Source organism: Protopterus annectens, chromosome 3.part1, assembly GCF_019279795.1.
Source record: "Protopterus annectens isolate FY-2018-M chromosome 3.part1, PAN1.0, whole genome shotgun sequence".
Taxonomy (NCBI): Eukaryota; Metazoa; Chordata; order Ceratodontiformes; family Protopteridae; genus Protopterus; species Protopterus annectens.
In genome coordinates this window covers 686,831,193-686,848,882 of record NC_056732.1, presented here as the reverse complement: position 1 = coordinate 686,848,882, position 17,690 = coordinate 686,831,193, and the positions used below count along the sequence as shown (strand labels likewise).

Genomic DNA, 17,690 nt, shown 5'->3' with positions numbered 1-17,690 from the left:
GCATGCCATTGCGTGTTATGGTGAAATCCTGATTTGTATTACATTGCGATTTTATGACATTTGTATATATTTTCTTTGTGTTCCAGTTTGCACACACATGCCCTGCAGTTGTACTTTGCGTTACTGTGGACATGACATTAAATGTTGTTTTTTAGGTGTTGTGCATCTTTTCTTATGCCATTGGCTGTGTATTTAGCCACTGGCATATGTTAACTTTGTAATACATGAGTCTGGGCCGCTTCCATAGCTCCGATGTTCTGTTTGGGAAAATGTAAACCGTGTTTTTTGGTTTACATTTCCGTGGGCTTATGCTATGCCTGCACCACTTCATGAATCGCTATATACCTTCATTTGCATGGTGCGGCACTGCGTATGGGGTGATTAGCATACCTAAGCCGAGGGCTGCGCAGTTCTGGCGTACGCCGGTAGTGCACGTGGGATTGGATCGTACCTGATTCGCTCGAAGGCCATATTTGGCGTTATACCACCTATGCTATGCCTGCGCCTGGCGCAAGCTTCATGAATCCCCGGGAAAGTGTGTGTCACTGCATGAAATTTCGATAACAGGCTCGTACCATAAAAATTATAGTTTACAGAAGGAAGACTAATAATAATTTAAAAATACTGAAAATAGAAATCAAAATAAGATACTAAAAATAAATAGAATAAAAAAAAATAGATAAAATTTTGAAAGTTTTTACACCAGAAAAAAAGACAATACAACAACAGGAACAGACTTAGTAGAAATATAAGGATATATATCAAACAGTACTGTAAAGAAAGAGGCACACATGTAAAAAAAAATCTTATGGTTTACAGTTTACATAGTGCAGATAGAGATGTGTAAAGTGATCTATGTAGAGGGTTATGTAAATAACAATGACATATTGCACATAAATAATGTTTGTTTCCTCATTTAGCAGGTTAGGCTATGAGTTTGTTGTTCAGCAGTCTGATAGCACATAGGAAGAAGCTGTTATGGAATCTGGATGTCCTGCATCTAATGCGTCTGTAGCTGATAGTGTACATCTCTCAGTAGTTTTCAGACTCTACCATAGCGTCTGTTTGAATATATGTCCTGTAGGGATTGAAGGTTGGAGCCAATGATTTTTGTGGCTTGTTTAATGATCTTATCCAGTGCCTTCCGATCAGCTTGAGAGCAATTTCCATACCAGACAATGATGTTGTTTTTCAGTATGCTCTCAATCGTGGCTCTGTAGAAAGTAAGTAGGACCTGTGGGGGTATGTTAGCTCTACAAAGTCTCCTAAGGAAGTGGAGACATTGTTGGGCTCTCTTTATAAGGTAGGATTCTAGGAAGTGTTTGTGGCCCAACTGAGGTCTTGCGAGATATCTACCCCTAGGAATTTGGTGTTATATACTCTCTCCACTGCATCACCATTGCTGATGATAGGGATGTGTGGCTTATTTACCTTACTAAAATCAATGATGATTTCCTTGGTTTTCCCAACATTTAGTGCTAAGTTGTTGTCAGTGCACCAATGAACGAGTTGGGTCACCTCCTCCCTGTAGGCTCCCTCGTCTTCCTTCTTGATAAGGCCGATTACTGTGGTGTCATCTGCAAATTTGATGATTCTGTTTGAATGATGCATAGCTGTGCAGTCATGTGTTAAAATTGTGAAAAGAAGTGGACTGAGTACACAACCTTGTGGGATCCCGGTGTTTAGTGTGATGCTGTTTGAGTGATGTTTTCCAGCTCGAACTATTTGTGACCTTTCAGTCAGGAAGTCGAGGATCCATTTGCATATTTTGTTTTCTATGCCTGGATTACTCAGCTTAGACAGCAGTTGTTGTGGAATTACTGTATTGAAAACATTTTTTTATACTGTATTGTATACTCCAAACAGATTTTCCGAATTCAACCTTTCGTTCTTGTAATATGAAGCTAAATGGATAAATAGCTTAATGAAAAGCATGGAACTACAAAAATAACATCCTTCAGATACAGTATTAGAGAAGTAAATGAGATTCAGTTGCAGCCCAGAACATAGGCACTACTTTTAGTTTTAGTGCTATGTTGTTGTTTGTCTTTCGGCTTTTTCCCGGTAAGGGGTCGCCACAGCGAAACTCCGGTCCACTAATGATTGGCAGTAGATTTTTTACAAAACGCCGAGGTGCCAGCTCGACACCCAATCTTCAACGAAGGCACGCCCATTTATGCACGCATGTCTTTCTAACGCTACCCAACCGCGGGGAGGACATGCAGACTCCACACAGAAGGCACTCCCAAGCCATGCCAAGAATCGAATGGGAGAACCTCTTGCTGTGAGGTAACAACACTACTACTGTACCACCACGGAATACAGTTTGAACGTAGATCTCATCAATTTCAATACAGAGATCTCTAACTAGCTTCTAAGAATCAGTATGAGGAAGAAAATTATATGGTGGACAAACAGAAAGTTTCCAGATTTTCTTCAAATTAGTAGAAAAAAATTGTAACTTTCTAAATTAAAAGAACTTCACACTTAAGTTTTACTGAAGTTAAAAAAAAAACTTTGGGAAAAGTATATGGCCCTGACTAAAATAAACTTTTAACTTCAAAAACATTTATTCATATTTTTGATTATACAAGTTATGTAGCCGAACTGATAATTTTCCACAGTATCTGCACATGAGCATGTTCTGTGTAAGTGAGTGTGTTTGCATCCTATTATAGCGTAGTACCCTACCCAGGATAAGTTTGTCTCTGACTTGCGCCCAGTGCTTGCTATGATAGACTCTAGCTCCCTTGCAGTCCTGAAATAGATCTTCTTCTTCTTCTTTCGGCTTTTCCTGGTTAGGGGTCATCACAGCGGATCACCTGTCTGCTCATGACTGGCAGTAGAGTTTTACAGTGTCAAGTTGCCAGCTCGGCGAGCAACCTTCCACCGAAGGCACACACACGCACGCACTCACGCCTAGGGCGAGTTTAGAGTGTCCAATCCACCTACAGCATATCTTTGGGATCTGGGGGGAAACCGGAGTACCCAGAGGAAACCCACGTGACCACAGGGAGGACATGCAGACTCCGCACAGAAGACACCCCGGCCGAGGATCGAACCGGAGAACCTCTTGTTGTGAGGTGACAAGGCTAACAGCTGCACCACCGTGGCTGCCCCCACCATCGTGGATAAAGTGGATAAATGGAAAATGAATATGTGACACAGATTAAAGAATGATCATGTACAACATGTGCTCTCACATACACACGCACACACAAACACATATGTGTACAGACACACACACACACACACACACACACACACACACACACACACACACACACACACACACACACACACACACACACACACACACACACACACACACATTCACACAGTCTCATTCATGCCCCTAAAAACATGCAGACGTGTCTACACACATATACACATTAACAGGCCCCATGTCTTCAATGATTTTCATTGCATTGTGAGGACTCCCATAGGAGTGATTAGATGACTGCTGTATTTTGACAGTGTTCACTTTTTCCTCTTAACAGTAAAATTTTACTCATCTGAGTGATTCAAAATTTCTCAGCTTAGCAAATTGAGAGTGGCAGACATTTCTGGGGAAGAACATATGGCTAATTAGCATTAGCCACTCTCCTGCACCACTCCATGCTAAGGTCCCCAGTCCCCACAAGGGGAACGATGGAGCATTATTGTTTAAGATGCCATTTGGGGCATAAGGCCTAAATGTACATGAGACACGAGGTGCTGTTCATTTGAGGCTTTACTCAGAAGTCCCCCAAGATACACTCAGACACAGTCAGTCATACTACTCATTTAGGGAAATTGCTGCTAACTTATTAAAGGTATGCTGCAGTTCTTTCCAATAAATTTGCTTATGCATTCATCCCAGCAGTGCACACTTCTCTTAGACTGTGATTCATAAGATGCTTTAGTTTGCATTTGTTGCAATGAAATTAAAATGTTCTGCTCCTGATTACTCATTCATACATCAAAAACTGTATCACATACCATTTCCCCCCAAAACTGAGTGCTAAATTCATTGCACACCTTTGTGTACTTACAAGGCCTTGCTTTTTTTCTACAGACTCTTTATGTGACTCACTTAAGCAGGTTAATGCTAACCTCTTAAAGGTATGCTACTGCCCTTCCAATCAACTTGCTCATACTTTCACCTCAACTGTGTATATTTCTCTTAGGCTGTGATTTGCAAAATGCTTTACTTTGCAATTCTTTGCAGTGAAATTATAACATCCTTTCTCTAACTGTACACGTCCTTTCTCCCAAAACTGAATGTTAAATTCTTTATAGAATTTTGTATATTTGCAAGGTTCTGCTTTTTCTTTCCGACTTTCCAGATTATAGCAAAAAGAATTAGAAATAGACAAGCTTTAGTGTGGAAGACAGAGAAAAGATTACAAAAAACAAAAAGCAAAAATGTGAATCATTAATTCAAGGGACTTCCTGAGTACAGTGGATAGGTTGGTAAGGAGTGTTGCTCAGACATGTACTGTGCCACTTAGTAAGGCCTCCAATAAAAATTGGAAAGCAAAACAGTAACATATCTTCAAACCTTAATACGGTGAAATGTATTTTCTTACAACAGAGTGTGAGCAGCAGATGCTGCAAGATATGCTGTGATGAGTTAGAGGGGGAATCCAGGATTAAATTACACTGAAGGAAATATAGAAAAAATGGACACAGATGAGACAAGCATCTGACCAGTAGCTGACATCACAGTGAGTATCCACATTACAGAACCCATTTAAGATTTGACTGTACAGTAAGGCATTCCAGATGATTTGGGTCTTGAGTTGCAATCCCAGTAAGCAGAAGCACCAGACAGCAAAAGATCTTTAAACTGAGTATGGCTGTAGTACATTCAACAGACAAGCAACCTGAAATGTAATAAGTGAAGGAAATAAGTGGCTTACAGTGGAGAATTACCCTGACGTCTGAAAGGTGGCCATTGGATTAGATAAGAACACAGCAGAGAATCTCTATATCTTGATCCCTGTAGCTCTGGTGATGATGTTGACATCAGAACACATCCGATTACTTCTTTACAGCTCAGTGCATTTTTAGATTATTCAAGGATGTTGTGATTAATATGGCAAGGTGAGAAAATAATTATAGTATGACAAGACAAGCAATTCTCTGACACTATCATTTTTTCTTAATTTGAAACGTACCAAAATGGCAAAATGTGGTGTTTCAGAACTTCACCTTTTTTTCTAAATTTTGCACAGCATACAAAAACATGTAACTATGATGATTCCAAGCAGACTTACTTTCATTTGGAAGGGCTGTTAAAGCTGTGTCAGTTACTTCTTCTGGACTGGCTGAAAAGACAGTAAAGTTATTAGTGAGCCATGGCCTTGTAACGTGAAGACATAAGTATGGGTTATTTTTTGCACATTATAATGAATTAACTTCTGATATGCATGTGTTATTTTTAGACATTGAGCTTTTGCAATACTTACTTTTGGCGAGCTACTACTTTCTTCAGATCTTACAGGGTTGCCAATTGTTCCATTTTCCCTAAGACCACCTTAGTTTGAGGGTATACCTTGGAAATGTCCCTTCACTGCATAGACCTTGTCTTTCCACTTGGGAAGACCTATTGGACACAGGTCTATGCAGACTTATGTGACAGGAGAGCAGACAGTGAAGTTTAAATGCAGGAGTCCTCATAATGTGCTCATCTGGGGTTTTCTTCCTAACCACAATGCAATGCAATGCCTACTATCACTATTATGAAATGTATGCATGATTTTCTCGATCAGTGTTAATACTATTTTCCAGTGTACACTGCTACAATAACCTTTTCTGTTCATTGTTATTTAAAATTTCTCACATTTTGTTCAGTAGCCATATACATGTGACTGTCTCAGTCATTATGTTTTATACCACAGTCATTTTTAAACAAAGCACAGTTGACCAGATAGCATTTTCTGTTGTAGCCTGTTGTAATTCTATTTTTGTCTAGGAGTACTTCACTTATAACCTACCCTTTTTCCATAATAATAAACAGGTCAGTTCAACAATCACATGTCCCTTCCATCTGGAAAAAAAATCTTATATTATCTCAGTCCACAAAGGTAGTGACATAGCAGTGAACAACGTTAGACCTATAGCAATCATCTCCCCGCTTTCAAAAATACTAGAAAATGTGTTCAAAAATAACTACTTCAATATCTCTCACAAGAACAACTCTTGTCTTCTACACAATATGTTTTTTTGCCCTGGCCATAGTACAGCCACTGCTTTATTATCTTTTATAGATGCCATCAATAAAGCCAGGTAGAACGATAAATGTATCTCCTCCCTATACTTCAACATCTAAAACTTTTGACAGTGTACACCCATAGTAATCTCCTGCCACAACTGTCTTCCCTAGGTCCCTAGCAATCCAATCTCCAATGGTTCACTATTTATTTGTCTGATTGACATTGATCTGTTAAGTGTCATTCAGCCGTTTCTTCCTACCAACCCATCTGCACAGTGGTATCACAAGGTATGATCCTTCATTTTCTCTTCATCCTCTCTAATTTAATATTTTCACTAATAATCTGCATTAATCCTCCAAACAGGCCACTGTCATACAATAGGCAGATAATTCCACCCTCATATGCCCTTCAGACAGCCTGACCCATCTCTTACCCATTACACAGCAAGGCTTCTCTATTGAAAACTGCTTCCATAACTCCCAACTAATTCTAAACACTAGAAAATTAAGCATCTCCTTCTTCTTTCCCAAATCATATACACAAGACAAAACCAAATTCAAAATGTCCTCCATGGACAACACTAAAATTGAAGTAGTCTCCTACACCAAAATGGTAGGAATAACAATAGATGATAGCTCTAAATTCGAACTCCATATTCAAAACATATAAACTGAACACACCAATAAGTTGGAATATCACATAGATCTAATAACTACCTCACACATACCACCTAAATACAGTGGCGGCTAATGACTTCAAATCACAGGGGGGCTGCAGGAGACAGCTGAATGGGTGGGGTCAAGGGGAAGGGGTGTGGTCAACTAGAAAGGGGAGGAGCTATGCACAAAACCACAAAAACTAACTTTAATTAAATATGCTGCCCTGGGTGGCAAACCATCATTATGAAAGTCCAATCAAGACAAAAATAAGTGTAGAAGAATATATTTCAATGCATTGGCTGCATGACAGCTTACTTAATATCTAGATGGAAACAAAAGGTTGTGAGGCATGAAAAAATAAATTACTTTTTAAATACATTACTGGAATGCCAGTCAAAATCAAGTATAAGAAAAACCAGAAGCACTCAACTCAAACCACTTCTCCTTGCACTGTAGTTCTAATTATAATATATTCAGCTTTATTAAAGTACCAAGTAACATGCTGCAAGTAGAAATCTCTGTGATGCCCCCACTTGTAAAAATGTTTCTTATCCAAAAAAGACCTGCTGCCTGACAACTTGTTTCATGGGGAAAACATGATCAAAGTAAAAAATAAAAAGCAAGCAAGAAACAAGCTCAAGATACATTGCTTAAAGGATTACTGTACAGGTTATGGACCACACATGATTGGCATTCTGTTTAGTTTACGGGTAAAGTCTGTAGAGATGACTGGAAGTCTCCAACAAGTGTAATGAGCTTTTTAAAATAATGGAATCCTGTCCTTTAATACCCAAGGCTTACACATTAGTCAAGTAGTCAAGTATTCTCTGCATGGCAACAACAGAAAGGCTTTCAATGTTGGCAATTCTTTAACAGTATGCTTATTAAAGCTTACTTGCATCTTACAATCTCAGACAAGCTTACCTTATGGTCATTAAAGCATTGCTACTTAAACACAGAGCAACAGGCACTTTGAGTAATAAGCATAAATCTGAGTAATAAGCATAAATCAACAGTACAAAAATATGACAGAAACCAAACCATTCTGCAAAATCAAGGACAGATGAAAAGCCACTGTAATACTTATGCAGTGTGTACTCCCCATCCAAGGCAGGCACAACTACTCCTTGCCTTGCTTGGACACATCCAGAGTCACTACATGGGGGAGTGGGGTGCAACAAGTATGTCACAATGTGAAATGTCTCTGGCTGACTGTGATGGCCCTGACACATTTGTCATACCTCTCAACCTCAAGAGCAAGAAATCTGGACAAAGCCATACACAGAAGTGGGACAAAGGCCCAAAAATAAGGCCAATTTTTAAATACTGCTCTAATAAACTTAGAAAGATAATAGAATAGGTCTTGCATTAGTATGAATTTTCTGAAGGGTATAAAATCTGAAACTCAAATGTCTGTCATTTTCTAACTTCAGTCTTTAGTGATTTGTCACTAATTTGCCAAAACACACAATTTTATGAAAATTGGACCAAAAATGTAATGCAAAAATATAAAATAGGCACACAATACAGCTGGGAACCTGCCAAAGAAGGGACACTTTAATATTAGTACTGCTACCTTGAGCAGCTGACAAAATAAAAGAATCTACATGCATTTCAAGTAATCTATAACTTTGATTATTACAGTTATTTCTTAATTGTAAACCCTCCATGTTTTCTTCCAAAATTGCTATTTTGCGGAGGGATTATTCGGGGGGAGAGCAACATTTTGAGCCAAAAATCGGGGACAGTTGAGAGGTTGGCTATGCCTAATTCTATAAAGCAATTTATTTGCATGTACCTCTCAACCTGTTAATGCAGTAAATCTGAACAAGGCCAAATATATTGGGGGCACATATAAACAGTACTAAAAATTGCTCTTGTATAAATTGAGACAGTTGATAGAACAGCTCTTACTTTAACATGCATTTTTCTGAAGGTTATGAAGTCTGAAACACAGTGTATCATTATTTAGTAAACCAACAACAGCAAGGTAACGCTCACTGAACACTCCTGTGTCCACAAAATAGATAAGTTAAAGAATTCAAAGCAAGATAGTGGCACAGTGGGCGAGAGATGTAAATTCCAAGCACAATGTATGTATAAAATACGTGCATAAAAGTTCCAATTCACTGCTACAAACGAATACAAAAGCCCATACTTCAGCAGTCACTTCCGTAGAACAATAACTTGTAAAATACCTCAATAGTCATCCAAGCGTTCAACGGAATGGTTCCAAATAGTTTATTAAGACAAAATCGGCTAGCGCTTTCAACTAGGTCTTCATCAGGCCGTTACAAATTTTGAATAGGCTTAACACTTATATTTATAAAGAAAGCAATGCAACACTATATATGTCATATCCTGTTAGCAGTACTAATAAAATTATATAAAATATACCTGCATTTCTCATCAAAGTAAAATACAATGAAGCAATTCATATCAGTATATATCATACATTCCCTTGCTACATGGCAAGTACATATCTACATTAACAGTTATGATTAAAATATATAAATCATATCTTATGCAAACATTAATAATGCGAAATAAAATATGCTTGTGTATACCTATTTAGTAAAGACTAAAATTTCTAGTGCTTAAAGGATATATATCTTATCCCTACTCTACAATATATCAACTCTATATTAACATTTATAAAATCATTAATTAAGATATTTATAAATATACAAAAGTTATATTTAAAAATATAAAAAATACACATATATATATATAAGGGATGTTTTTTAAAAAAACATATACATATATATCCTTCACACATTTAAATACATATAGATCAGGCCATCCATACATATGTACATGAATGTGTATATACATAGAAATACTTGCATAAACATACCAATTAATTGCTTATGCTTAATATATATAAGTGAGTCAATGTGCCTTAAAATCAATAGACATGCGCAATACATTTAGTTTGCATTACTTCTTCATGTACATCTATATTCCAACATATATTAGTAAAAAATATTAAATAATAAATATTATATGTAGGAATAATATTAATAATAATAATATTGTTAAAAACTATATTTCAAATTGATCACATAGTTAACTTATCATATTCATTTGAGTTTCCTAGCTTTAAGTAATGGTTTTATAGATACTCTATCATTTATACCAGGGCTACGATCAGCCCTGAGTCTAATAATCCATTTCACTTCTGTCTGTTCAGTTTGATTGAACAGATCTCCTCTCCTAATCCCAGGCGTATTTACATGAATAACTTGAAACACAAAACTGTGTTCCATTGATGTGCTCTGTACATGTTTCGAAAGAGCATTAGATGGACATGACACCCTAATCTTATATACATGTTCTCTTATTCTTTCCTTAAATTTCCGGTCTGTCTTTCCCACATAAAATGCATGGCAGGACCGGCATGTAGCTAAATATACAACATGTTCAGAATCGCAAGTGGCTGATGCTGTGAATGTGAATTCCTGCCCTGTAACTGGATGTATAAATGTATTGGATTCTTTAATATATTTACATTGATTACATTTATAACATTTCCTTGTAATGTTTTTAGTATCAGCCAATATTGTCCCATCAACTCTATTTGGACCGCATAACATCCTATGAAGATTCAATTTGTTCTTATAAGTAAATGTGGGCACCTCACCTAACACCTCAGATATATTAGGGTCTGTTAGGAGGATGTTCCAGTATTTTCTATAGATGTTTTTGATGCTGTTAGCATCTTGTGTATAATGTATAGGGATTCTAATATTGTTTTTCATGTTTACATCAATTATACCAAGACTTTCTGGGTTCTAACATTGTTCAGCAAAATAGGGATAAGCTCTACCCTCTCTAAGTTTACCTATATCATTAAAGCTAGTTTCAATTTCTTCCTCCATATATGATCTGTTTAGAAATTTGGCCTTTAGCCCTTCTATCTCTCTCAAAAATCCTGCATCATTAGAATTCAGTCTAGATGCCCGCATAGCTTGTCTCTTCAAGATATTGCTAAAAATATGTTTTGGGTGCATACTGCTACGATGGAGCAAACTGTTTCTGTAGCAGTTTTTCCTATACACTCCTGTATTCAAATTACCATCAGATAGTTTTTCTATATACACATCCAAGTACGGTATAACTTCTTTTGATTGGACCATAGAGAAATTCAAGTAATTAGTCTCATTGTTCATTTTTATATATAAGTCATTCAGCTTCTCTTCATTCCCCTTCCAAATTAGGAAGAGGTCATCAACAAAACGAGTGTAGCACAATGCATTATTGTGAAATTCAGCCATCTGAAACAGGGAAATATCCTCCCAATCAGCCATAATTAGGTTGGCGTAGCTATTGGCACATGAAGTGCCCATAGCTACGCCATCCTTTTGTATGTAAATTAGACCATCAAAAGTAAAAATATTATCTGTTAGTACTATCTCCATGAGTTCACACAAAATGCTAATTTTACCAGTAGATAAAACACCATCCTTTACTAGTCTCCTTTCTAACCTAGATAACCCATCCTTGTTCGGTATTACTGTGAAGAGAGATTGTACATCAAATGTCACCAATATACTCTCCTGCCCTTCCTGCCCATTATATGATGTAGATGTTTTTCCATATAATTTAATCAGAAATTGTTTGGTGTCCTTTAATATGTATTCATATTTATCTACTACTGGTCTTAATATTGATTCCAAATATAAAGATATAGGTTCAGTTATCCACCCTTTTCCAGCAACTATAGGCCTCATAGGTGGACTAACCCCATTTTTGTGTATTTTTGGAATTCCTTGTATAATTGGAACTGTAGGATGGTCAATCTGTAGATATTTAAACAATTCCTGGTTAATCTTACCTTCATCTAACATATTACTTAGTTTATTGGCAACATCAGCTATTATTCTGTTAACTCTATTCATACTAATTCTTTCATAAAATTTAGGGTCACTGAGCATCAAGGACATCTGACTTTAACAATATGATAGATATCCCCCACCCATTTAGGAAGCCCAGTACGTACATTCCTAATAACCATGCATTAATTGAAGCTTATTCGCAGTTGGTTGAGCAAGATTTATATGAGAATGAGAACACAAATAGAAATAAGAGGTGGGCTGGCAATCTAAAACCTGCCCAGAGGAAAGCACTTATAGGTCTGAAACATGACAAAACTATTATGATCAGACCAGCAGATAAAGGAGGCCCTGTTGTGATAATGGATATGGAATTTTATAAAAATCAGATGTCCTTGATGCTCAGTGACCCTAAATTTTATGAAAGAATTAGTATGAATAGAGTTAACAGAATAATAGCTGATGTTGCCAATAAACTAAGTAATATGTTAGATGAAGGTCAGATTAACCAGAATTGTTTAAATATCTACAGATTGACCATCCTACAGTTCCAATTATACAAGGAATTCCAAAAATACACAAAAATGGGGTTAGTCCACCTATGAGGCCTATAGTTGCTGGGAAAGGGTGGATACATCCAGTTACAGGGCAGGAATTCACATTCACAGCATCAGCCACTTGCGATTCTGAACATGTTGTATATTTAGCTACATGCCGGTCCTGCCCTGCATTTTATGTGGGAAAGACAGACCAGAAATTTAAGGAAAGAATAAGAGAATTGTTTAAATATCTACAGATTGACCATCCTACAGTTCCAATTATACAAGGAATTCCAAAAATACACAAAAATGGGGTTAGTCCACCTATGAGGCCTATAGTTGCTGGGAAAGGGTGGATAACTGAACCTATATCTTTATATTTGGAATCAATATTAAGACCAATAGTAGATAAATATGAATACATATTAAAGGACACCAAACAATTTCTGATTAAATTATATGAAAAAACATCTACATCATATAATGGGCAGGAAGGGCAGGAGAGTATATTGGTGACATTTGATGTACAATCTCTCTTCACAGTAATACCGAACAAGGATGGGTTATCTAGGTTAGAAAGGAGACTAGTAAAGGATGGTGTTTTATCTACTGGTAAAATTAGTGTTTTGTGTGAACTCATGGAGATAGTACTAACAAATAATATTTTTACTTTTGATGGTCTAATTTACATAAATGATGGCTATGGGCACTTCATGCAATAGCTACGCCACCTATGGCTGATTGGGAGGATATTTCCCTGTTTCAGATGGCTGAATTTCACAATAATGCATTGTGCTACACTCGTTTTGTTGATGACCTCTTCCTAATTTGGAAGGGGAATGAAGAGAAGCTGAATGACTTATATATAAAAATGAACAATGAGACTAATTACTTGAATTTCTCTATGGTCCAATCAAAAGAAGTTATACCGTACTTGGATGTGTATATAGAAAAACTATCTGATGATAATTTGAATACAGGAGTGTATAGGAAAAACTGCTACAGAAACAGTTTGCTCCATCGTAGCAGTATGCCCCCAAAACATATTTTTAGCAATATCTTGAAGAGCCAAGCTATGTGGGCATCTAGACTGAATTCTAATGATGCAGGATTTTTGAGAGAGATAGAAGGGCTAAAGGCCAAATTTCTAAACAGATCATATACGGAGGAAGAAATTGAAACTAGCTTTAATGATATAGGTAAACTTAGAGAGGGTAGAGCTTATCCCTATTTTGCTGAACAACGTGAGAACCCAGAAAGTCTTGGTATAATTGATGTAAACATGAAAAACAATATTAGAATCCCTATACATTATACACAAGATGCTAACAGCATCAAAAACATCTATAGAAAATACTGGAACATCCTCCTAACAGACCCTAATATATCTGAGGTGTTAGGTGAGGTGCCCACATTTACTTATAAGAACAAATTGAATCTTCATAGGATGTTATGCGGTCCAAATAGAGTTGATGGGACAATATTATTGATACTAAAACATTACAAGGAAATGTTATAAATGTAATCAATGTAAATATATTAAAGAATCCAATACATTTATACATCCAGTTACAGGGCAGGAATTCACATTCACAGCATCAGCCACTTGCGATTCTGAACATGTTGTATATTTAGCTACATGCCGGTCCTGCCCTGCATTTTATGTGGGAAAGACAGACCAGAAATTTAAGGAAAGAATAAGAGAACATGTATATAAGATTAGGGTGTCATGTCCATCTAATGCTCTTTCGAAACATGTACAGAGCATATCAATGGAACACAGTTTTGTGTTTCAAGTTATTCATGTAAATACGCCTGGGATTAGGAGAGGAGATCTGTTCAATCAAACTGAACAGACAGAAGTGAAATGGATTATTAGACTCAGGGCTGATCGTAGCCCTGGTATAAATGATAGAGTATCTATAAAACCATTACTTAAAGCTAGGAAGCTCAAATGAATATGATAAGTTAACTATGTGATCAATTTGAAATATAGTTTTTAACAATATTATTATTATTAATATTATTCCTACATATAATATTTATTATTTAATATTTTTTACTAATATATGTTGGAATATAGATGTACATGAAGAAGTAATGCAAACTAAATGTATTGCGCATGTCTATTGATTTTAAGGCACATTGACTCACTTATATATATTAAGCATAAGCAATTAATTGGTATGTTTATGCAAGTATTTATATGTATATACACATTCATGTACATATGTATGGATGGCCTGATCTATATGTATTTAAATGTGTGAAGGATATATATGTATATGTTTTTTTAAAAAACATCCCTTATATATATGTGTGTATTTTTTATATTTTTAAATATAACTTTTGTATATTTATAAATATCTTAATTAATGATTTTATAAATGTTAATATAGAGTTGATATATTGTAGAGTAGGGATAAGATATATATCCTTTAAGCACTAGAAATTTTAGTCTTTACTAAATAGGTATACACAAGCATATTTTATTTCGTATTATTAATGTTTGCATAAGATATGATTTATATATTTTAATCATAACTGTTAATGCAGATATGTACTTGCCATGTAGCAAGGGAATGTATGATATATACTGATATGAATTGCTTCATTGTATTTTACTTTGATGAGAAATGCAGGTATATTTTATATAATTTTATTAGTACTGCTAACAGGATATGACATATATAGTGTTGCATTGCTTTCTTTATAAATATAAGTGTTCGCCTATTCAAAATTTGTAACGGCCTGATGAAGACCTAGTTGAAAGCGCTAGCCGATTTTGTCTTAATAAACTATTTTGAACCATTCCGTTGAACGCTTGGATGACTATTGAGGTATTTTACAAGTTATTGTTCTACGGAAGTGACTGCTGAAGTATGGGCTTTTGTATTCGTTTGTAGCAGTGAATTGGAACTTTTATGCACGTATTTTATACGTACATTGTGCTTGGAATTTACATCTCTCGCCCACTGTGCCACTATCTTGCTTTGATATCATTATTTAGTGACTTAATTCCTAAATGATTTGCCAGAAAACTACAAATTTTATGAAGAACAAACCAAAAATAAGAAGCAAAAATCTATTCATTCTTTGAAAATCTGGAAAGTTGGGAGGTACAGTTCAGCTGGGCCTGTCTGAGTTTGCTGCCCTTCCCCCCTGACAAAATCATGGTTGAATGGAGCCTCTGCAGCCATTCCAATGAACCATTACTTGGCTATTTCACTCCATTTACCATAAACACTAATGTGCATACTGCTTTACTTCTATGATGAGTTGGACTTCATTTGAAAGTTTTATTTTGTATTTTACAGCACACACAGTAAGTCATCTGCTAAACAAAGCAATGCAGTCTCACAATGAAAACTTAGCATTAAAACTTCTCTGCCCTTGAAACTCACATTCATTGAAACAGCATTGAAACCCACATTCAAAGAAAATACATTTTGCCAGTGGCAGATAAAGATTAATTTTGGGCTGTTTTCAAATCATAGGCCCCTTGCATATGAAACATACATGTGCTCTTTGATACACCTTCCTCATTGTACTAAAATTATATTCCTTGTACAATACAGTACAGTTGTTAGAGGGTGTTTTAAATTTGTTTTGAACATTTTTCCAGTAAGCAATGAAACAAAACGTATGCACCCATAATGGCAAAACTGCCCAGTTGAGAACATTTATCATAAAAAGTCTACTCAGACTTCCACAGTCCACCATTATTAGTAAATATACACAATTCTACAGTCCACCATTATTAGTAAATATGCACAATTCTACAGTCCACCATTATTAGTAAATATGCACAATTCTACAGTCCACCATTATCAGTAAATATGCACAATTCTACAGTCCACCTTTATCAGTAAATATGCACAATTCTACAGTCCATTATCAGTAAATATGCACAATCTCTGAAGTAAAAGTCATCTAAATAATTCCACATTAAAGAAATCTGCAACTAATGAAGAGGTTGCTGCTAGCAATCACGTTTATATTTCATGGTTTCATCGAAAAATAAAGTGTCTGTTGCCCCTCAGGAATAAATTGCCTATATTGCATTAAAAAATGATAAGCTAGTAATAATATTGCAAGAGGAAATGGATGGCAAACTGATAACAGACTCATAGTTAGTATCTTCACCAAGGAGAACATTCTCAGTACGGCAGCATCCACCCCTTGTGGGAGTAGAACCCACAGCCTTCTGCATCAAAAGCAAGTACACAACCTGTCGTGCTATAGTATTAACAAGGCAAAACACTAAACTTCTGTTCCCCTGCAGCTCTCAGCTCCTTGTAAAATCTACTCAATACTCAACTGCATCTCAACTTCACAGCACAAGAAAACTGGAAAAAGCCAAAATGTATTTGGGGGTCAAAAGCCCAAAAACCAGGGACACATTAAACATTGCTTGTATAATCTTGGAAAGTTGCTAGAATAAAATGTTGTGTTACCACCATACATTTTACTGCCAAGGTCCCTGAGCAAAACAGTCAGAGTAGCATACCACTACGCCACATCAGCTGCTTTGTAAAAGAGAGGAAAACTGAAACTTAAATGGCTATCATTTAGTGAATTCAGTTCTCACCATAGCTGTCAACCTCTTAGTACAAAACACCTGGACAAACCCAGTAATGAGGGAATACAGCCCTCAAACATATTCAGTGAATTCAGTTCTTGCCATATTGGTCAACCTTAGCACAAAAACCTGGACGAAGCCAATAATGGGGGAATACAGTCCCAAACATAGGGACACATTTAAAATATTCATCTTATAAACTTAGAAAATTGCTAGAAAAAAAGGTTGTGTTACTATGTATTCTGAAGAACATGAAGTCTGAAATTCAAATGCCTGTCAATTTTACTGCTGACAGAACAAAAACAATTTTCAGCAGAGACCCAGGGATTAATACTGCAGACACGTCTTTGTAAAATGACAGGGCACCAGAGCAAATCCACACAAACACAGGGAGGAGATGCAGACTCCACACAGAAGGCACCCCAGCCAAGAATCAAACCAGAAAACCTATAGCTGTGAGGCAACAATACTACCACTGCACCATCAAATATGCAAGGAATAAACATTCAGAAACCTGAAATCTGAAATTCAAATGCCTGTCAATTTTATTTAACATTTGTTAATCAGGACAGTCTGGATGTTCATCTCACATTGCTGCAGTCCTTACACTTGGGTAGTCCGCTGTCCTCGGTCGGCCCGAATATCAAAGTATAAGGCTGACGTCGGTCAGGGCGCATTTGACTGACGTCAGGACGTCAGGGTACAAATGTGCATGACCGACGTCATATCCTCAGTCTTTTTTGCCGCATGGTCCGATGCAGAAGCAGCATTGCAAGTGCCGGTTGGCGTTCTGAGATTTTTCGATTTAGAAGTTTCAGACCGAGTTCAAAGTTGGCTAAGTACCCCGTTGGGGAATATTTTAGTTTTTTCTTGCC

At 36.5% G+C, this 17,690-nt stretch overlaps 1 protein-coding gene across 7 annotated transcripts in view; it reads right to left on the bottom strand.

The window, feature by feature from the left end:
* Window positions 1-17,690, bottom strand: part of OC90 (otoconin 90) — a 1,698,850-nt gene that overhangs the window by 283,305 nt on the left and 1,397,855 nt on the right. For 6 of the 7 annotated variants that reach the window (XM_044067044.1, XM_044067046.1, XM_044067050.1 and 3 more), the window contains one exon: window positions 5,262-5,312. The exons of the other annotated variant lie outside the window; for it this stretch is intronic. In XM_044067044.1, coding sequence (XP_043922979.1) covers window positions 5,262-5,312 — 51 coding nt within the window. The remainder of the gene's footprint in view (window positions 1-5,261; window positions 5,313-17,690) is intronic. 7 annotated transcript variants of the gene reach the window in all.